At 38.9% G+C, this 23,616-nt stretch overlaps 1 protein-coding gene across 1 annotated transcript; it reads right to left on the reverse strand.

Moving 5' to 3' along the window:
* Nucleotides 1–1,724: 1,724 nt before the first annotated feature.
* LOC124124228 lies at nt 1,725–22,716 on the reverse strand. Its single transcript, XM_046487359.2, has 10 exons — nt 22,494–22,716; nt 21,628–21,758; nt 20,864–20,961; nt 20,042–20,260; nt 19,422–19,513; nt 5,508–5,638; nt 5,263–5,354; nt 4,737–4,952; nt 4,343–4,381; nt 1,725–2,170 (listed from the first exon to the last, which is right to left on the reverse strand). The coding sequence occupies exons 1-10, from the start codon at nt 22,629–22,631 to the stop codon at nt 2,088–2,090; spliced, it is 1,239 nt and encodes a 412-aa protein (XP_046343315.2). The 5' UTR covers nt 22,632–22,716; the 3' UTR covers nt 1,725–2,087.
* Nucleotides 22,717–23,616: the final 900 nt, after the last annotated feature.

Here is a 23,616-nt window from a genome sequence, read left to right on the forward strand (position 1 = left end):
TAAGAGTCGACTAACAGGATCGGGTGGTCAGGCTCGCTGACTTGGTTTTGATGCATGTCATCGTATCCCAATTGCGTGGATCGATGCTCATGATGTCAATCACTGGATTGTCTGGTCCAGACTCGATTATTTACAGACCGCCGTCATATAGCTGGAATATTGCTGACTGTGTCTATTAAATATTTTTTACCCTGTTACTTGTACTCATTTTTGTTTTTTTATTTTTTTTTAATTATATTTATTTGTACGCAAGTTGATATTCTCACGATCTTACCAAACTGCGAAAGACATGTTTTATTGACTGCACTGTATTTTTAAATTCCCGGACGTCTGATGAAACCTCCCGGACGTTTCCGGACGTCTGATGAAACCTCCCGGACGTTTCCGGACGCCCCCGGACGTTCCCGGGCGTCCCCGGACGTTAAATAGTAGGACCCTAGAAATGTAAATGTCAGTTTCGGTTTCTTTTTTAACAAAGTGCAATTATATTTACATTGTATACGGCGGACATTGTTTGTTCCAAATAATATTTTTTACAACGGTAAAAATACCTCGAAATAATTGTGCAGACAAACCTGATCTTCATTCTATCAGCTGACCGATGATCTAACAATAACATACCGCCCCATGTCACAGTAAGCTGTACCTGAACGTTATCGGTGGGTTGGTCAGAGTTCTGTATAAATAAACGTTACTGTGTGTAAATGAACATGCAATGAGGATAAGGTCGATTGACAAGCAATAACATACACACGTCTTGTGCCGAGAACAAGGAGGCCAATGGACTTCAAGAGGGCAATCCGCTGTGCTGATCTCCCTCTCGTGAACAAGGAAGTGAACTTTCGGTCTGTTATAGGAAGGAAGCTAACTCTATGCAGCAAGTGGCAATTTGTGGAAAATCGTAAAGTGCACCCGTAATTACGATCGAATCGCGTGACAATTACTCCACGCGTTTATTGTTGTCAATGTTATCAACGGAAGCTATACATGAAGGTGATACGGTACAAATCATTATTCCACTGTTGCAAGTGTTAGGGGAAAGGGTTTTGCCTCAAAATAATAATGAAAATTGAAATGAACTTGTAAAGGAATTATATATTTCATCTGGTTTTCAATGCTCGAACAACATGAGCTTTATATTCATAATAGTATATGTATTGTTGTAATCCAGCTCACCATCAAAGCATTTAGTCGCCTAATACGAATGGCAATTTTCAGGGCCATCCATGTATATATTGTCATATGTATATATTTCTCATCTCCAACCTCAAACGAGTGGTCGAAATAATGTAATTACTTTTTTTATATTTTTATTTTCACTATATGGTTAAAACACGTGATAACAGTCTTTAAAATATGTGTTGCATAAATGCATGACGTAGAACGAGTCGCTTTGCTTCGGAAACGAAATTTTGATAACCATAACTGAAGGAAGATCAAGTACACCTGCTTTTTTATGAGTGTTTTTTAATCACATCTAAAGCGGCGTGGAAAATTGAAATACGAAAACATTTTATTTTTTCTCTTCGGAATAATCATGGTAGGGGTCTTGTGGTTTTAAATTCATTTCTTGGCTCAATCTCCAATGAACCAATATATTTTTATACAAAATTACTCAGCCACAACTTTACAAACTGTAGGAATGAGTGTGGGTTAAAGAGACATAATTAAATTCATCAATATTTCTTTCAATGTTCAATGACATAAACAACAAACTCGGTATGCTTTGTTTTGTACCTCGGTTTATACAATGTATAATCAATATAGTAGTAAAAACAACCATGAACATCATACATAGAGGTATATACGTCAGTTCAAGTCATTTAAGCGTAAAAGTGGGCGGCTGAGTAAGTATAATTTTACGCCGCTTTTAGCAATTCTAGCAAAGTCACGTCGAGAGACACCAGCAATGGGCTTCACCATCCATATGGGGAATCGAACCCCGGCCTTTGGCATGACGAGCGAACGCTTTAACCAGTGGCCTTCCCCAACGCCCCACTCTTTGAGAAACAGATGTAAGAGCTAAGTATTGGAGTGAATGAGTGAGTTTAATGTTAACGCTTTGCATTACTTCAGCCATGTCGTGACTATTGGAAGACTAGAAGGGGCATCATCATGGCAATAACGGTAGTCATCAGTGGAGTGTTGACAACGTTCACGGACCCGTTGGCTGCAATTAAAAATATAATATTGAAAATTTATAATGCAAACAAAACAAAACATTACCACAACATGGTATAAAGACTTTATACATGATACGTATTAACTGCGTGTATTTATTTAATAAAGTGTACAAATACTATCAAGGCAAATAGAAAACTGAATGATTATACGGCTTCTTTTTCAATGGATTACTGTTGTTTTTCGTTTAAAGCCGCGCTCAACAATATTCCCTTGCCCCTTATACACGCAGCCCAGACAGCGAATGGGACTTCTCACAGAAGGCACTGCAAAGTCAAACCCACCCAGAACTTTTCGGAGAACTGGGTACTAGGGATGCAAGTGTGACAATTCGAAAGCGAGGTCCAAAACCTTTTCCGGAATCTTGTCAATGACATTTGTGTCTAAAGGGACAGAAAATTGGTTGATCAGGGGTTTTTTTCTAAGCCTAACAAACAAATCCAACAACTGCGAAAGTGCTTTTAGTTTTACTTATGAACATAATTTTCTCTGCTTTTCAATTCACTTCTCATATCGATAGTGAAGCTTTTCAACTCCAGCCAGGAAGAAAGAAGTTTTCTGTAGCCACCCTGAAAAAGCCTATTCACTGCAGCTTTGAGGTCATCGTTATCGTCATAGTGCTTTCCACGAAGCTGTTCTTTCAGTTTAGGAAACAGGGGGAAATCACTTGGTGCCAGGTCTGGCGAGTATGGAACCCATGCTGTTGCACAGCAGCCTTTGTAGGTCGAGAGGAGTGAGGCATTGTCATGCAAAAATAGAACTCCAACAGTCAGCATTCCTCGCAGCTTTTCTTTGATGAACTCTCTCAGGCAATAAAGCTTATCAGCATAGTAGGGACCGGTAATCATCTTTTGACTTTTTCGGTATTCAACGAGGATCAAACCCTTTGCATCCCAGAATACAGTGGTCATTACTTGCTTCACTGTTCTTGTAGACTTTGGTGCCGGAGAAGTGGCATGGTGCCATTCACTGGATTGACGTTTTGACAGCGGCATCATGGTGGTAGGCATATATTTCATCACCCGTTACTAATCTCCTTTTCTATTTGACGAAATCCTCCACCCACAACTTTTCCTTAAGATTGTAATTTAAAAACTTTGGTACTCAACGAGCAGATATCTTATTCATCTGTAGATTTTCATGAATAATAGTTTCAGTGGGTCCATTCCTTAGACATGTGCATTCCTCAAGTTCAGCAATGGTAATACGTCTATCTGACAGTATACGTTTTCTATATCCTTGATTGATGTTAGTTGAGGGTCGTCCAGACCTAGGGTCATATCAAGGCCTGTTCGCTCGACCTTAAACATAGCTGCCCAACTTGTAACAGTGGAATAGCTGGGGAAAAACGTATCCCCTCTACACTTGTGACATGCGGTCATGGATTTCTTGGGGTGTACGTTTCTCTAAGATAAAAAAACTTCATGACTGCTCGGTAAACGTTCTTTGCTATTGCTGAGTCCATTTGGACCCCTATCGCGTTGAAGTGGCTGTCATTAATATACAAACGGCCTCAACAGACCGAATATACTTGCAATGCACTACTCAAACAGTGTACTACATTGATTAGTTTACTGTGTTATGGCCCATAGTGGAAAGTTAGTCAGAGTTAGAACCTTTTGATCAGCCCTCGTATCGTTGGTGATACATTTTAACTTATCATCTTCTGTTATGTGATTTCTTAAGCAACCTTGTGACTCAAAGACCTCATGGTCGGGTAATGTTCTTCTTCTGTTATGGATGGGGGAACAATGTCTGAACCCCATGACAGGTAAATGCGCGTAATGCACATGTTGACATATATGACGATAATGATGAAGAACTGACAGATCAAAGACAACAGGTCACTATGTCATTAAGAAATGACTTCAATGTTTTTGCAGACTTTGCGTAAATCCCCAATAAACGATGTTTTATTGAAATCAATTCATATAAACAGGCCATAACGACAAATATTGCCACAAAAACTGTGAGAACAAAACGAAGTCGGTGACATCAGATTATTAGCCAATCAGGAAACAGTAGTCCGCAAGTGGGCGTGGCCTTTTCGACTTCTGGGGAACAAAAACGTACAATACATTGCTTGATTAACCAATCAGATGGCATAGAATCACTTGCAATTTATTTATTGATTAATATCCTATAACATGGGCGTACCTACCTGGTTCACAGGCTGACTGTCCGAAGTACGGGGGACAGGCTGAAAAAGTGCACGTGTTTGAAGACAGTATGTACAGGAATAAGATATAACTAATTGCATGTTAAGAATTATTCTCACTCATTTCATTTCACTCCGCAGTGAATAACACAAATTAATGTATCGTTTTCCCAAATATATTTTACCCCAAAAAATTAATGCGAACCTGAAATCCATAAAATATAATCAACAAAGGTAGTGACTTTAATATAATTGTACAATATAGTTAACGAGAACGTGTTATTAAATCGATTATATTTTTCTTGCTCTTTGACTGAGCCGGGGTCTTACTGACGGATATTATAACGCGCGCTGCAAGTGGAACCTGTATTCAGTGATTGCAAGTTGCTTATGTTACCATTTTTCTGTGACGTCAGAAGGAATGCTGCAGGGTTTATACACAACATCTGTAGGATGGTATTGGCTCGGGACTGTAGCCGTGGAGACAAGGTCTGGCGGCGGCTCCACACAGTGGATCTGGCAGATACACACTCGCTGTTGTTCATCTTCAAGCATCCGTACATGACAGCATAGCTGCTGTAATCTGTGTCAACGACCCAGTATGGATACTGATCTGAAATGACAACATCAGCTCAATTGGTCACACAATATCCTTCGATAAGAATAAGGTGTAGGATTAAGGTACGGTTGGACAGGTTTCGCCTAGACATAATCGACATTCCTCGATCATAGTACACATTCTGCCACCTAGCGTCTTGACATAACAAGATTCCTAAAACGAAAAGACTATAGTGTTGATATTGTTATAATATCTAGCTTAAGAGAGGCATCTGTTTAGATTTCATTTTGTCTGTTTAATGAAATAGATGAGGCTCCCCATACAGTATGTTGGTGGTTGTTCTAATACAATACTAAATACATACCATCACTGTTGCCTTTCACTTTGAGGGTAAACTTCCCCGGGGTTTCTGACTGTTCCATTATGGCCTCCCTGTAGAAACAGCCTTGCTTGTTCCTTACAAAGAGAGCTATATCTATTGAATCTCGTCTTGGTGTATACAAGAGAATATTTCCTGAAGCTACGTAGTGTATTTATTCTGGTATTCAGGTTAGAAGTAACATTGCAGTAAGATTCAGGGCAACATCTCCAGTGGTACACGACTCATACCTTCCTCTGATGAAGGCGGACACTTGCCCGTCACTTCCCACAACGTACTCGTGTTGATAGTCTTGGAAAAGTTCAGACGGTGGAATGTAGGACTGAGCCAACCATCTCATTTCATACCAGCTCCCAGAGTACTGTCAACAGTCAGCAGGGTCAGATGTATTGTCAGTACAATCACGAAAGAACAGCATTTTGAAATATATTGCATGGGAAAATAAAGATATGAACTATTTAAACCCTGGTCGTCCTGCGTTTTCGTAGAAACGCATCTCTTAATTGATAAAATAAATTGGATAATGTGAATGTGATGTCAACTGTTATACATATTGTCATCAAACACTACCACCAGCCTACTGATGTTCAGGGGTAGCTGAAAATGTGGCCTGACTATGTGGAACTGAGTGAATGGACTTGGTTGCTAATTATTTGCATAATTCTTCCCAGACAAATCTTTCTTCCCGCACTGCAAACACGAAAACGTCGTTTTTTTCCGTATATGGTCATTGGACGGAAAAACGACTAAAAATTCATTAAAATTGATTAATTGGTCAGCGTCTAGAAAGTGTCCAGAAAAGGGTCGAGTTTTTCAAGCGTAAAATGGACGGAAAAACGATGCTTTTTACTCCGCCTTGTACAACTGTTAACGGCCAATCAGCTTCCAATCGGAAGCTTTAGGTTTCGTATTTCTGGCATGCCTTGCTCTTGTATCTGTCGCGCGCAGTGCAGCGAGATTTGCTGATAAGCTAGTTTTAGGATATGTTACATGTTAATGGAATTCAGACACGCGCCAAGAAGTCAAACCAAACAATGTTACTAAGTTTATTGTGGTAACGGCTATGTACAGTTACCCCTATCGGATAATGGGTTGTGTTTCATTTGGTTATAACAATAACTAATTTTTAAATGTGAAGTTTACAAGATATACGACTTGGACGAGAGGTCGGTCACATGACGTTCTTCACGTGACTGTATTCTTGAAAAGGCGTAAACACTGACTACTTCCACATTCCTTGGGAAAACCCTTGGAATTCCCTGGTACGAATTCATACAGAAGCGTGGTTGCAAGCCCATTTAAGGATACCCTCGCTGCAACCCATCCCAGAGAGAAAAAACACGAAAAAAAATCCAAACTGTCGCAGTGACAATTTACAGAAATCTATGAATTTACCTTAGTATCTATTTGACACATCTTCACAATCACCTTTCAATGATCGGCCAATTGATCAGTGATGCCAAAGGCTTGAAATAGCCACAGGTTAATTAACAACTTCGAAAATATCTCCCGTCACGTTTATCGTGTCGGCCATTTTGACGTATTGTACTTGATGTAAATGTATTACGACGCTCTGTCATTGTAATTGACTTACTGAGGTAATTCTGTAAAAGATCTTCTCATCTAATGAGGATATTGTTTGGAATATATTTCTTGTAAACATACTAAAACATATGTTCCTCGCTTTGGGGGAACTATTTTATTCCGGGGTGGCCCGTTAAATCTAGTAGTAGGTCAAGGCACCATGCGTGATCTGTTATTTTATGTGTTTAAATTACGATTTGGGGCGTTAATAAAATACACTGACGCAAGTATATTCTATTTAAATCAATTGGATAATTGAATATGCTTTCTTTTACATATTACATAACATCACTGCACAAAATATGAACAGTTGCAGTAACACACTACGGTAATCGCATTAAACATCATTTTCAACTGTACAGTATTTCAGTTATATCATGGTGTATCAGACTGATGTGGGATAAAAATCCGAAGTGGTTCAAGTCCTCCAATGGTGAGCGTATCCTGCCACACAAGTGGCACCCGTCACAAAACATGCATGGACAAGTCAATTGTTCACCTGAACAAAGCACGGAAACACACAATGATGCCCGTCCTCAGTTTTACCGAGCATGTAAATTATTTTGTCCGTCAAAAACATGGACGAGTATAAACAATATGTTCATTCACGTAATACATGTCATACATTTGACAAAATGTATTGACTCGGAGCACTTTTGTTAATCACAGCGTATGCAGTTGAACTCATCACCCATCCCATTATTGATAACCCTTCTTGAAGATCTATGAAATCAGAAGCTGCAACACTCTATCTTTTAACTGGCATGTCAGACTTCTATTTCATTACTCAGTTTTATTTGCACGGATTACTATGGAAGGGACATTGTCCCGTTGTCGCATTGTCGCATTGACGCCTTTACAAAAACAAGCAAAACGTGTCAAAATTAACAAAAGCGCGACAATTGGCCATTTGTTGCATTGTCGCGTGTTCGCATTGTCGCTCTTTGATAATCCTTTTCTTTATTTTACAAAAGGGCGACGATGCCATAACGCGACATTTTCAAGGTCAAAATATGTCTCGTTGTCGCATTGTCGCCCCAACACAAATGTGTATAAAAGGCGTAAAGTTCAGTTATTGTTACAGTTAGGAAGTTCAATCTGATAAATGTACGTCTTGAAATGAAAACACAAGTCCGTCCGCGAGTCCATAACGTTTTATTGTGAGCTCTTCTCTAAAAGTGCTTAGTGTTCAACTCCCAGTTCCAAACACGTAGTACCTCCTCAATAATCCACATACCTCCAGTGCAGTGGTCTTCCGGAAGATCTTACTCTCGACCGTATTATACAACTGACGAGTGCACGCCTGACCTGTGACCTCGTTGCAACCCTCGTGATGTGTTTGCCGAAGGGAGAGGTGTAGGAAATGTGTGCTCCAGCCCAGCGCAGAGCTCGCGACACACTGTATACTGATTTATACTGTATACAGTATATTGCAGTTGATATACTGTATACTGCATGTGATACTTATTTGCGGACATGTTACGACTTTCAAGATTCAAGATTCAATTTGCATATATTTCATATACAACAGACCGCCGTCATATATCACTGGAATACTGCTGAGAGCGGCGTTAAAACAAATTGTTTTCATAATGGAGCGCTGCATTTAAAATAGAACCGTATACATATGTACATGTAGTACCAACTCACTCTATTTGTTTCGAATATTCAGCAGAAAATATATTATTAACCAGGTCTTTGGGAAAAGATATCAGATTTTTATAAGCAGCCACATAGGGATGATAAAGGACCCCTCGCTGATTAGGTTCTTGTTTACTTAAGAGCAGAGTTGGCCATGTTAGATGATATAACCAAAATCCAGGCGCTCCGGAGGGGGGCAAGCTGGTCTTGTTAGTGTATGGTATGAGCTGTGACGTTGACCCAAGAGAATAATGTAAAACATGAGACCAACTCAAGTCTATAATGATTGGGAAAGTCTAGATTTCCACAGCTCTAGCCTGAAATTAAGAATTGTTCTATGCTCCATTTTAATTGTATTATTTTCATTTTGTAGACATGGATGGACCAATCAGGAAAGAAATTGATGGAATATTAATATTACATATTACCACTGATCCAGTTAAATTCATCACACAATAATAAATTAGTATTTGACATTACGGCATTTGGTTATTAGGGCATGATCATGTACATGTTCACTGTAGTAATGTACACACCAGTCAACTTGATTATAATTTTTATCAAAGTGTAGCGCGGCATCAACGATTACTTTATGATATCCTCACTTGTCATCGATGTATTGACATCGAACAATGGACGGGAATTCGAAATTCTTATGGATAGCTTCAATAGGGACAGCGCCGGTGTCAGTACAAATTTCCTAGTTAAAATAAGTATCTACAAAATATAACCTGAAGCAGACAAGAACAATATTGTTTTATTAATGCTTAATTTCATGGATAGAATTAAGGCAATCTAGGCTTGCCAAATCGTTCTAGACTTGAGCTGGATTCCTTTTAAATTTATTCTGTATGGTCTGGGAGACGAACGGGCGTCAGTATCGCATGGAGAACTGGGACAGCCTTAATCAGTGTAATCGGATATGTTGTGGAGTTTCGGTTTTGGGCTGTTTGCTGAATATATAGAGTTGCGAGTTATGTATACTCTGTATTCTTTCGTCATGGTAGCATATATATTTTCTATGTTGCTTTTTGAATTATCCACAAATAATGAGAACTACAATGTAAACCTCTCTCTGGAGATATGCAATAATACTACTGAAGGGCATATCTAAAAAATGGGACTTCTCGACAAATATTTCTTTCTTAAATACTACCCGTTACAGGTATTCTGATCATTATATCATACTTTGTACAGTTTAAAAGTCAAATAATGGCAAATTGTGTATCTTTCTACATTTTGAATTAATTATATTTTCTGAAATAAAACCTTAGCATCAGATAGTGATATACACGAATATGATCTATACTATTATAAATGAATTATCAATTTTGTATTATGAATTAGATAAACAGAAATATGATAGTAAAACAAATTATTTTAATCTATTCTTGTGAGTAGGTAACGAGAGATCTAGGCAACGCACTAACGTAGCCATTTATGAAAAATGAAATATTAAAAGTTTAGGGGTTTGAACATGCACATTGAATGACAGGGAAGAAAGCAACGCAATAATTAAATTATGAATCAAATTATGTTATAAATATAACAGAATATTTAGAAAATATAAGTTTAATTTCTCATTGTTGGAAGGTGTTTAATAATTATATAGATTTTGTTTGATTGTTTGTTGTTTAACGCCGCACTCAGCAATATACCATATTTGGGATACGATGACATGCATCAACCAAGTCAGCGAGCCAAGTCGCCTTCGTAGAGGCATGGGTTGTTGAATGCCTATTCTAACCCGGATCTTCACGGGTATTTTTTTAAATAATAAGGTACAATGAAATTCTGTATATGTCCATAATAAGTGTGTATAAGTAGATGGATAATATGTCCATACACGCCAAGTAAATGGTATATGCATTAATTTAAATGCAAATGATTCAATGATGAGTTCTTTCACAAGTCCATATTTCAAGGCATGTATTTGATATTCATAATAACTCCACAAAAGCTACACAATGGCAACAAAACGGTACCAGCATCACAGATACCAATAATACATGAGATACATATAATTACTTTAAAGTTAAAACATGTATCTAAATAGAAAATTAGAAGGATACACTTCCGACATTTTTCGTACTTTGTTTTCGTTTGGAGAGAGAAGTTGTGATTGGTATCTGATGGGTGCAAACAGGTGTTCCCTTCCGCCCAGGCCTTCCGGCAATGCTATAGCCCAAAATGAAACAAGCCTTGTTCAACAGGTTCAGACTCAAATTTCTATCCCACTTGGGCTCCTTTTAAATTTAAATATAATTTCTCGTGTCGATATGTGTCAGAAGAAATGAAATATTACAGCACTGGTAAATAGGTTATATGCGCATGTCAGCGTCGATCCTATAATATCCTTTTATGCAAAATACATATATACTGATGAATTAAGGTAGTAATACTACGCAAATGTATGTCCAGATGCATACATCAGTATCATCTCGTGATCTTAATTCGTGCTTTGAGCCCTTTTTCTACCGGAGATTCTGGGTTGTTACATCACACCAGAAAGCCAGGTCTAAATTCAAGTCATAATTTCATGGTCCGTCTTGTATGTTGGAAACCAATATCGCAATATGGCTAAATATTGCTGAACGTGGTATTAACCCGATTACTCACATAATTATTCCATTTTCTACAGTCATCTACGAACACTATCTTTAAGGAGGTATATCTGTATCATCCAAATGTCCATACATATATGTCCACATTTATATGTATAAAGCAAGTCGTCCTGCACTCTTCCTTAAAAGATAAATGTTAAGCATTTCCTCTGTATGGATTTATATAATGTAATATCGTTTTAATGTAATGCTGATGCAGTAAACGTACCACAGACCTAATGCTAGAATAACATCTAATTTCTGAAATGAACATATTTTACAGAAAAAAACAGTTGTTTAAACAATACTTATAAAATATAAGAACAAGGAGCCAAGAGCCAAATATTGGGATGTGTTGGACATATTTGTTTCGGGGTCTTACGACAGACAAACCTGATGCCTTTAAGTATAAAGATAAGTAAGTATAGATGTTGTACATATTCAAATATGTTCGTGATTAACCCAAACTTGAAAAATATTGAAAGATGAGTGGTAACTATTTATGCCATTATTTCAAATTAGAATGAGAGCACATCAGGAAAGCATGGTACTTTAATATACGTATCTTGTTAACCCAATATTCTTTTTTAAGTAAGAGCAGCATGTATATCGAGAGTATAGGTTTGGTGCGTGACATCACACAGTACTTTCAGAAAGTGTGCATATTCTGTTTATCGGCAATAAATAACATAAGACGATTCATACGGGTAAATACGATTTACTTCAGAACTAGTATAGATTATTTAAGCTTAGGGGGAAATGTATGTAATTAACAGAACTTTGGCCGGGTTTGAAGGATTTGGGTCCTGGCTTGGGCTTTGTGTTGGACGTGTAGACGGCATTTCCAGGTTTGACGTATCAATGACAAAAATGATGTCAGATGCAATTCTCTGCCTTTTCGGGTGAACAATTGGCTTGCCTTTGGATGTGTTTGTGGCGGGTGCAACTAGTGGATCGGAATGAGCTCGCGTTTTTGCGAGCATCCAATGTCATCATTTATTATGATGAATCATGAAACATGCTCCTGATGTTGTCGCAATGGTGCAGTTGGCGCTACTTTTGGCAAGGGTTTCTCATGATAATGGAAATGCTTATGTCGCTTTTGTTGACCGATAAACATGAAAAGATATAATGTTAGTGTATATGGTCATGTTATTAAGAAACAAACGACGAATGGGAGTTGTTTATTGTACGATAAACAACGACCGAGACTCATTTAATTCTATATGAGATATCAACATTACTTACAGCCTCTTTCAGGGTGTTAAATTAGGAAAAAATACACGCTTTACAATATTTACCCGTACTTAAATAATGATGATTCCTTGAATAGAATCCGACAGCGGCCATGCTAGATAAATCCATTTTAGGATTTGAGTTTGGTCCCGCATATTCTCACAATTTTCTCGTCAATCATCTGTACCTTTCCTCCCAATACCGATTGTCATATCACTCTCATTTTCGGATTCTCCAGCAACATTTATTGGGAACAACTCACTAGACACATGCCTCTCAAAAATAAGGTCAAATTTACAAATTTTACTTTTCAAGTTGCGAGTGCATGTTCGAATCTCAATAAATGACGTCATGATAGAACAATGTTTTATCGTGAAATAAATATCGCTTCCTTCTTTGTTCTTTGTGATTTATCGTGTAGCTATCTTATATCATCAAATGCCAATTTCTAATAATTTTTTGCTTTATCATGACGTATCCGTGTCATGTAGCAATAACATACACAAATATCGTTGACTTCGACGTTGAATAGTGTCATGAAATATGATTATCCTCTTGTGTGCAATATTTCTGGTTGATAAATCTAACGTATTCTTACTTTAAGAATAGCGACTATACATGATTATATATCCCTTATCAGGTCTCTGTAACATTTGCAAAATGATACAAATATAAAAATACAACTGAACCTAAATGTAATGTTTTAATATCCTTACTTTGCTGAGTGCAGCATTTAACAACAAACAAACAAAACATAATATCTTTAAGAATTATGTTAACAATTCCGATGCTAAAAATAATCTCACAATCTCCATACCTCTTTCTCTCTATGAAAACATAATAACTTTTTTTTTAATAATCTGAAGGAATAATAATGGCAATACTATCATAATTATCATCATTATTTATGTTACTTATCCTCAAGTGAAGTAGTCCTCCACACTATACATTCAGTGAAGAAGCCCATGAACATATGAACTATGTAACATACATTCATGGAAATTAGATGAACAGTTGAAGTTAGCAAATGATATTATTCGGTCGAACGTCTATCAGCCATCTATTCTATTCATGAACAACATTTCACGTGGGACCAACAGAGGGAATTATGACTAACGACTTGCTAATTATTTTTTATATTCATGCCAGCTCAAACGATCTATTGGCTTGATTTATTGTTATGGTATCCACAAAATAAGTAGGATCCGATTTTTTCCGTTTTTGTTGAAATAAAACTGAATTATATTTGCTGTTTACATATCAAAGTTTGCCAAATTGTTACAAAATGTTTGCCCACAGCAAGGCTACATATCCCCAACATATTGTGCTAGGCACAGTATCACTGGACTGAGGGAGGGCGGTATTCCTCCTTGTGGGTCAACTGCTTGGCAATATAGGACGGGAAAACTGCAGGGGGTGAGGGCAGTTAAGTTGATGGTACAGACAGATAAGAGAGATCATTTTACAAATGTGAAACCTCAGTCCACAAAGGAAGAGGCGAAAGCTGAAACTTGGTGAGGTTTACAGAACAAAGGCAGTTATTTCTAGTTTCTTACTGACTCTCGAAGATACATTTAATAAAACAATTAATGCGTGTGTGTGTGTGTGTGTGTGTGTGTGTGTGTGTGTGTGTGTGTGTGTGTGTGTGTGTGTGTGTGTGTGTGTGTGTGTGTGTGTGTGTGTGTGTGTGTGTGTGTGTGTGTGTGTGTGTGTGAGAGGTAGAAGAAGAATTGTACACCATAAAAATGGCTACGTATGTAGTTGGGGTAGATATGTTGAATGCCCGGCCAGTATGACCTTTGAGTCACTACAGTTGCAGTCATTAAAATGCGTAAAACAGTATTTGAGTGAAAGAAAACACTATAAGTGAGTGAAACAAAAGACCTCAGTACAGGCACAACCAGTCCCCCAACCCCAAGTCTGCATGTATCAATACTCATACCTGCCACATCCTCAACCACTTAACTTACTCACACAATCATCTGACAACATGTTCGCCAACCCTCGTATCACAACGCATGCACGCATGCACGCATGCACGCATGATCGCACGCACACACACACACACACACACACATCACATTCTTCTTTCCCTACCATTATGTCTACGTCAGCCATCATGGATCCATGCGCATGCTTTCATACATAATCCATCCTCCCACCATTCCCCAACATCCATCGAACTATAACTATATCCGCCCTCATGTATCGGTATTCGTGCTTTCATACATACATACACCCTCCCTACCATTCCCCTACATCCATCGCAGTATAACTATGACTATAACCGCCTTCGTGCATCCGCACTTATGTTCACATTGCATTGCATATGCATCGAATTACACGTCTAAAATATCGTAAATATTTTACATGTACATATTATATATCAGCAAACAGAGATTATTATAACGCAATAGATTTCATCCGTCAAAACATCACAGAAAGAGGGGCAGCCTGGAATTTTACAATGGCATCTGAATGCACAAAGACGTTCAACTGGTCAGGAGGTGAGAGTTGCGGAAGATTACGGTAAACTTCAGTTACAGATCTCCATTACGAATAAGTATGAATAAAGATCACAGCTTGCTATGACGTGTACTTCATGCCTGCAGAATTAGCAATGTCCTTAGCTCTAAATTGTATATCCAAATGCTTATGTAGACAAAGACCCAAATGTATATAGGCATGACCATATTAAATTCTACGCAAATATCACCACATTTAAAAACAAAGCTAGATTGAGTCTTTGAGGGGCATTAAGAACTGATACACACTAGGAAAAATATTCATGGATGTCAACGGAGGAACACTGCGTTTCGGAATATATACTTTCTCCTTCATCAGGTGCATATTATTAAATGCTATGAGGCAGAGAACATATATTTGTACCTGTAAGAACAACAAAAGTAAAAAGATAGCAAAGAAGGGAACGCAACAAGGGAAGCCAACAGATGGCATGGCGCTGATTACCCCGCCTCCCGTTTGCCCATTGTCCATTTCCCATTACCAATCATTCATAAGTTAAGTTTTGGCTTTAATTTGTCCATTGATAATCAACCATCAACGTCTATTATCTCCACCCTAAAAATATGTAGTTTACTGAGAGAGTGGTATCCAAATATAATGTGTGTTACTGTTGACCACTTTCTTAAAGGCATTGTTGGTTCAAAGCTTTCGGTCATAGAAGCCGTGCCATTTTTCTCTTGTCAGAGGAGTACACAAAGTATACGTCATCTGGACTAACATTTTTGGTTCGGTGGCTGGGTTAGATCGCCAACTTTGTGTTCTGGCGATTGGGTGCCTCACTCACAGTGTGGGTTCAAATCCAGGACGGGGCTCAACCCAAGAAAGTACGAGAATCTGTACTTTACTCAGAAAGTGTTATCCCAATTATAACATCTGTTGTCAAGAAAACACAATAAATGTATATTCGGCTTTGGATGGGTAATGATATCACAGACATATACGGATATTGATGATGACTTGGAGGAGCTTCGTAACGCACGTCTTCTCAATTCAGGGATTGGTAAATCCAAATATGTGTGTGCGCGTGCGTGCGTGCGTAAATGTGGGCCTGTTGGATGTTACATAAAACATTCATCTTGAGCGGGATGGTAGTTCGAGTTGGATTAGCATGTTAACTATATGATCTTCTTTAGGCAGAGAATGCCGCGCATGAATGTATTGATGAAATTCCTAGGTACATGGGGACTTTTCGTCCCCAGGAATACCCACAGTGGAGACTTCAAGGGGGATAGGGTGTACACAATGTGCTACCTGGTAGATTGTGTGTCATCAGACCGGACAACGTTGGTTTTTGACTGATTGTGGCGAAAACACACTTATTCATTTACTTATATCGGAAATTGAATGTTCATCTTAATTGTTATTGTTGAACATGTAATATATTTTTAAAGAAATAAAACAGTGACATAATAACCACAACTTTATGTGAGCGCGAGTAGCTTTTTGGAATGAGATGAATAAGTCTTATAAAGTTGTAAGCTTCTTCACAACCGTGTAACTATGAATTGACTTTATTGGGTAATCAAAAAAGAGATAGGACCTAAAATAGCCAAATTTCATACGATTTCACTTGTCCACCATCTTGGATGCAAGGCGAAAACATTTCAGCGCGGTTGAAGCCACTGAGAATGCCCCCTGCAGAGTTGGACGAACATTCTGCGGTGGCGCGGCTGAGTTGACCAGAGGATATCAGCAGTATTTCCTGTCCAAGTTATTTAGGTCAGTTGTTTGTGTGTGTGTGTGTGTGTGTGTGTGTGTGTGTGTGTGTGTGTGCGCGTGCGTGCGTGCGTGCGCGCGTTTGCGTGCGTGTGTGTGTGCGCGTTTGCGTGCGTGCGTGTGGGGGGTGGGGGCGGGTGAGATTAGGGGAATAGATGATAGATTTAGCAACAAGTAAGGTCATCTTGAGTTGGAGGGTATTCGCAGATGGATTAGCATATGAACTATAATTCTCTTTAAGCAGAAAATGAGGATCCACGATGTTCGACCTGGTAGAAGTGTGTTATCAAACCTCACAGCATTGGTTTTTTGACTGACTGTAGCGTCAAAACAAACTCATTCATTAACTTGAACTGAATGTTCATCTTAATTGTTATGGATAGTCACGGAGCCATGATCCAGAGAACAGGGTGTCATTAGATAGAATTAAACTAAGTAATAATAGGATTACAAGAAAAACGGGGTTTTACAAACAAGCCAATAAACTTCGCTCATTAACACCAGAGTAAGTCAGTACAAGATTGAAAACTGCCCCATAATTATGTATGACATGCTTGTCGGGTATTGTTACATATATATGTGAAAACAAAGTTATTAAAATGAAGAGCAAAACTGATGAAAGTTAACAATAAACGTGTATACGTGTTATATCGTCACTGCAAAAATAATGATTGTTTGTCTTTAGTATTAACATTCAAATACGTTATATCTGTATTAGCGATATTGTCTTTGTTCCACCGGTGAGTCAGCGTTAGCCGTACTATCTCGTAGTATAATTGAATTTCTGAAGACATCACGATACAGTTTTTACGATGCATCACGTCTGCACTACCGCTTGATAACAGCCTTGTGTTTGGGAGTTTCAGTGGTTTACATCGCTGCTCTTGATATTGTTGATTAAACTTGATACTATGAACAATATAATGTTATGTGAGAGGTTGACTTTAGAACGGTAACATACTAATAGTATATAGGATGACATAAACAGAACAATGAGAAGTTCGTCGAGATTAGTGTATAGGCAACATTTAATAATTAAAATAATTACATTCAACAACTCCCCTTTTAAGTCCATTTTCCTGACTTATAAGTAAATGCAAGAACAATCGGCCGGAATACAATGTATAGTTCTTGTCCACTTCCATATGACTATATAGCATACAATAAGCTATCGGGTCCCGTTTAGATCGGTTTGGGTGGCAGCCTAGATGGCCATAGAATAGTTTCATCTTGGAATCTCCCATATCACTGGGAATCCTTTTCAATTTAAATGGAGTTACTCGTTACGATTCCGAACCTTCACGTGACTGTGTTTATGAACCATTGTCAAATAGTGGTGACATTAAATCTAGGAAACAAAATGCGAAATCGCGCATGCACAGAACGGAAAATTTGGTCAAGGCATTAAGTAATCCGCATGCGCAGAACGATTGATTTCAGTACTTCCGCTAAGCGCTTCGAGTGCAGCGTCGAACGCGGGCCTGTAATCTAACACGCGGGGACTGACCAATGAAATCTGAGAAGTAGAAATACCGGTAGACGCTGTTGCTTGATTGACAATGTCAATCAAGAAAGGGAGGAGCTTAACGCTATCGTTCTCTCCCAGTAAATTCCGATGTCAAAAAACGACGTTATTTGGACGGAAAAACGATGGTTTGAAAACGTCCAAATAACGTCGTTTTTCTGTCGAATGACCATATACGGAAAAAAACGACGTTTTCGTGTTTGCAGTGCCGTCTGATGGTGCTAAAACAGGTGAATACGGAAGATGGTGTTCAATGTTATAAAGCCACAGTCATACACTGCGGCCATGGCGACAACAGACTTGTGTACAAGTGCATTGTCCTGGTGGAACAACACACACACACATGTATAGTGAGTTTCCCACGAGGTTTAGCATTGGTATTCTCACGCAATTGCCTAAGCAGATTAGCATTACTTTGGCCATTACTAGTCAGACCTGTCGGGAGGTAGTCTAAAAGTAGGATTCTAACGGAATCATATTATCTTCTCAGCCGAGAGAACAAACTTAGCCTTCTTCTTCAGAGGAGGAGACGTTATATACGGTATATTTGAGTATTGTATTGTTCAGTCTCAGGCTGATAGTGGTGAAGCCACGCCACATTCATGTTTACAAATTGGTAACATAATTAGCTCAGTCTGCTTCAAAGCTTCAAATGACGCTGAAACTCTTGTCAGGCGCAGAACATTCCTCAGAACCCCCCACCCCCGCCCCCCAACACACATATCTCTTTCTCTCTCGCTCTATCGCTCATGATAGATGCCTACTGCATTATTTTGTATCAACGTTTTCCTTAGGGGTTGCAGTTTAATGTCTTCCTGATCTTAAATCACATTAGGGGCTCTCTCTCCCCCTCTGGAACTCCGCTGCCCACCCCTTAACAGTAGCAAAGGAAGCATCATCATCATCATACGGATAGCTGTTTGAGGTAGCCCTTTCATATAGAGATACATTTATGAGAGCATGGTAGCCAATTTGTCCATTTTTTTATCAACAGAGAAGGCCTAGTCCCTTTGATGCGTGCAGACATATGCTGGATTTTGTTCAAATGCAGCCTGTAAGCATGGCGAGTATGATACGTACTATGTGCAAACTGTTAAGGGTGTAGTCTACGTCCTTTGCAGTTAGCCTAAGAATTTTCCGGCAACCCCTCATATAAATCACAAATACTTAACGTTCCCAACAAATACATAGGCAGGTAATAAGTATCCACTGAGTGTACGATGTTATTCGTCGTGTATTTACTTTCCTTGTTTTCTGTCATGACACTGGCCGATTTTGTAAAAGATGTTATCCCAAATTTCTTTGCCATGTACCTTGGCTATGTCGAAGTCTTGTTGTATTTGAAATGTTGAAACATTGCAGTTTTGACCCTCTGTTGTCCTGTACTGCGCTGGTATATCACATTCTAGAGGATATATAAATAAACATTTATGACTTCACGTCTACAACCTATTGATTGTGACTTAATGTGGGCCTACATTGCTTACGCTTTAATGGAAGATTACACGTTACACAATGTAAACATGTTACCTTTAACCAAACTATGCAGTTGCTTTTCAGATGATATGAGTGAGTGAGTTTTACGCCGCTTTAGACATATGTCAGCAATATCACGGCGGGGGACACCAGAAATTGGCTTTACACATTGTACCCATGTACATTTTCGGCGTGACGAGAGAACGCTTTAACCACCAGGCTACCCGGCCGCCCCTCAGACGAAATGAATGTAAATACACATTCATTTATAAAAACATGTAAGAAAAGATACATACGTTTATACAAAATAGTATTACAAACATATGAACAATATAACACGCGTTCTGTAAACGGTAAAAGAAAAAAGAAAAGCATGACCACTTCAGTAATAGCTGATGTAAACTCACGAACCCAAGAAATTAATACCTGAACGTGATAAACTGTATCCAAATCTTACCCTTGTCCTGTTTAGTATCCAGGAAGGAGGTCTCATTAAGGCAGGTCCTGTTGAAGAACGAAGGGGCTCGATCCATTACAATCTGAGGAATGATCTTGGTGCGACTCCAGATCCATGCCCGGGGTTGAGTACATGTGCGGGTGGAGGATACATTTGAGCAGGCGTACACAAAGGCGTACTGGGTGTAGTCTGTTTCTAACACCCAGTAGGACATTGCATCTTTTAAATCAAAAGGAAAATACAAACATGTATTCAGATTTGCAGTGTGGTAAAACGTACTGACATTATTACTAAACACAGAAGCAATAACCGAGGTTCGGTTTAATACGCTTTTTGAAGATACTTTTGGTAATGGACCCAACACTAACATTTAGTGTCAAATTAATAACCTAATATTGATATGTTCGTGTTAACAGGAGGTTATCACTGACTTAATGCGTGAGTGAGTATGGTTTTACGCCGCTTTTAGCAATATTCCAGCAATATCACGGCGGGGGACACCAGAAATGGGCTTCACACATTGTACCCATGTCGGGAATCGAACCCGGGTCTTCGGCGTGACGAGCGAACGCTTTAACCACTAGGCTACCCGACCGCCCCTATCACTGACTTAAGTCACGGTGGGTGAGTGAGTTGAATCACTGAATTTGTGTGCTGGCGATTAGGTGCCTCACTCTGTGGGTGTGGCTTCGAATGCCGGATGGGATTCATCCCAAATATAAGTACAAGAATGTGTACTTTACAAAGTAAGTGTCATCCTTACTATAAGATTTGTTAAACTTGACAATTTTATAAAAGGCATTGTGTGTTCCTATCACTGACCTGATGGGGTGTCTTGCCAGATAAACCTCCCAGGCACTGTAGTCGGGATGAGTTCCCGGTGGTAAAAGAAACACTCCCCGTCAGGCTTCGATGGATCACTGTGTAGGGGAAAGATAGTATACACAAAGCAATAAGACATGGTGGGAACAAGAACAGTAAGGTGCCAGTTTTATGCCAGAATCATCTGCTACAGGAATTGACACAACTAAGCATGGCACATTCGTTAGCAAAATGTTCCCAAACGTCAGAAAAACACAACCCCAAGTAGGAGAAGGAGAGAGAAATCTTCTAAAATAGTTAACTATTTTTATTGTGAACTGAGGAGGCAATAAACCTATACCTATACCTATATCAGTTGATTTTATCATTTGTTTGATTTTCAATTGAAAATGTCTTAAGTTAGTGATATTATAACAAAACAATGCGCTGTACTAGCGCTCTGTCAGCACCAAAAGAATACTTTTGTATTTTATTTTAAATAATTTGTTTTAAAACTTTAAAAAAAATAAAAATAAAAACAATTGGCCTCATGTCAAGAAAAGCTGACTCGTAAGCGATGATACGGAAATACGCGAGTCTACTGATTGGTACTTTATAAACTGTTATTGGCTTGGTCTTCGATATTCCGATCAGACATGTCATGGAAAATGTTTCCAAGTTGCCATAAAATCACATTTCTAATACAATGGGTAAATGCCTGAGATCCCTCACGTAAACAAAGAAACCGTATACATCTTAGAATCTCACTCTAATCTGATACTCACCGCCCACTGATGTAGTTGGTGATATTTTTGTCATCGGTAGGAATGTAATAGTGGTAGTAGTCTGCATACCTTTCCTCTTCCGGTATGAACGATTGGGCATACCATTTATACTCGTACCATTTCCCCATATACTGCGAAGGAAACGAGGTATGTGTGAAGTAGCATTACCAGAGACATAATTCATCAGCAAAACCCACCTCCGTGGTCTTGTGGATAGAGCGTCCGCTCGGAAGGTCCGGAGTTCGATCCCCGTCAGGGTCATACCAAAATAAGTTAAAAGATGATACTTACTGTTAACTGTCTGACGCTCGGCATTATGGGGCTAAAACAAGGACTGGTCGGTTCGGGACTCTATACTAGGTATACTATGTCTATGTGGGGTATGTATGTAAAACTGCGGTGTGGTATCTCAGTGGGCTAGCACTATAATACTGGCATTAATCCGGACTAGTACAAGCAGCCACACACACGCACACGCACACACACGCACACGCACACACACACACACACACACACACACACACACACACACACACACACACACACGGCACGTCGCTATATAAGTGCTATAATCTTAGACGAAACGTTAAACCCCATTTCACCTCACCTCAACATTAATCACTGTTATTTTTTATTATTTTGACCATGTGCAAGCATCTGGCATAATTGCCATTGTCCAAATGCAATTGCTTCAAAAGCTATACATTTATGAGCAAACAGAAATAACGCCATCGTCACTATTACACATGTATGCATGGGATGAATATATGCTGTGCAGATACAACGGGGATGCATATTAGGAATTGTAATTAGTACATGGACAATTCAAAATTGAAATAGAACCATAACATGTCAAGAAAACTCACCCTATCTGTATCAAAGTTCGCTTGGACCTTTATATCGTCTACGATGCAATCATTGCCTTTAACAAACACAAAGACACTCGCTGAGAAAAGCGCAAGACGAATGACAGCTAACATTTTGCTGATTATGGAATCCAACATGTTGAATGACGATGTTAACTGGCCATGAAGAAGACTATATGCTCTTCATATGCTGTGTAGATATATATATAGGGTAGCACGTAGGCCGGCTTGACCGTGGCTTATATAGGACTCTCTAATCTATGAAATGAGGGTATGTACATATTGACACAAGTCCTTTTGTAGGTAGTGTCAAAACGAAATCCTCTCATACTCTTGAATGCACAATACACATTACAGAGCAAACACAGTGTACATGTAAAAATGCATTGGGCGCCGTGCAGAGTAGGACACAAAGTTAGTTGCAAGCTTTTTGTTCGCATGATATGAAAGCAAGGTTTATTCAGACGTTTGAAAATATTGCAAAAAACGACCGAAGGTAGGTATGTAGGTAGGTATGTAGGTAGGTATGTAGATAGGTAGGTAGGTAGGTAGGTAGGTAGGTAGGTAGGTAGGTGGTAGGTAGGTAGGTAGGTAGGTAGGCATGCACGTCGCTATTTTTGTGAAATAATCATGGACGCCACCTCAAACCCCATTCCACCTCACGCGTGCGTGCGTGCATGAATGCATGTATTCATGTATGTTTACATGTATGTAGCTAGTTATCGTTATTGTTATCGGGATATAACAATAGGGGTGCCAATGTAGGTAGACAAAGTACTTAGAGAGCGTATTTGAAATTGCAGGTACACCAGGTAGCTGGAATTCATGTGCTTCTCAGTCTCAGACGCTGACGTCACCTTCTGCGTCATAACCCCGAGGCGCACTGTTTGCACGGCGTTGTAACTTCATTGGACGCTTCAGAACTACTATTTGCATGCTTCACTTCATGTATTGTGTGAAAACATGTTGTATGTTATGTATTCACGCGAATAAATTGATGAAAACCTATTGGCTGAGTATACACAGTAATACGTGTTGATTAAAAGCAATTTTAGAAGTTTACTAAATGGTAGTATTGAGATATTCAACTACAAATGCCTCAATCATAGTTTGTACGTCAGCT

Source organism: Haliotis rufescens, unplaced genomic scaffold, assembly GCF_023055435.1.
Source record: "Haliotis rufescens isolate VD_foot unplaced genomic scaffold, xgHalRufe1.0.p SCAF_3, whole genome shotgun sequence".
Lineage (NCBI taxonomy): Eukaryota > Metazoa > Mollusca > Gastropoda > Lepetellida > Haliotidae > Haliotis > Haliotis rufescens.

Bases quoted from the DNA above. Each gene is read 5' to 3' on its own strand.
- LOC124124228 (XM_046487359.2), bottom strand. From the start codon at position 22,631: ATGTTGGATTCCATAATCAGCAAAATGTTAGCTGTCATTCGTCTTGCG. The intron at 19,514-20,041 runs GTAAGATTTGGA...TATATCCTCTAG, and splicing joins GGATACTAAACAGGACAAGG to AATGTGATATACCAGCGCAG. The intron at 5,639-19,421 runs GTACATGGCAAA...GACTGTTGACAG, and splicing joins AAGACTTCGACATAGCCAAG to TACTCTGGGAGCTGGTATGA.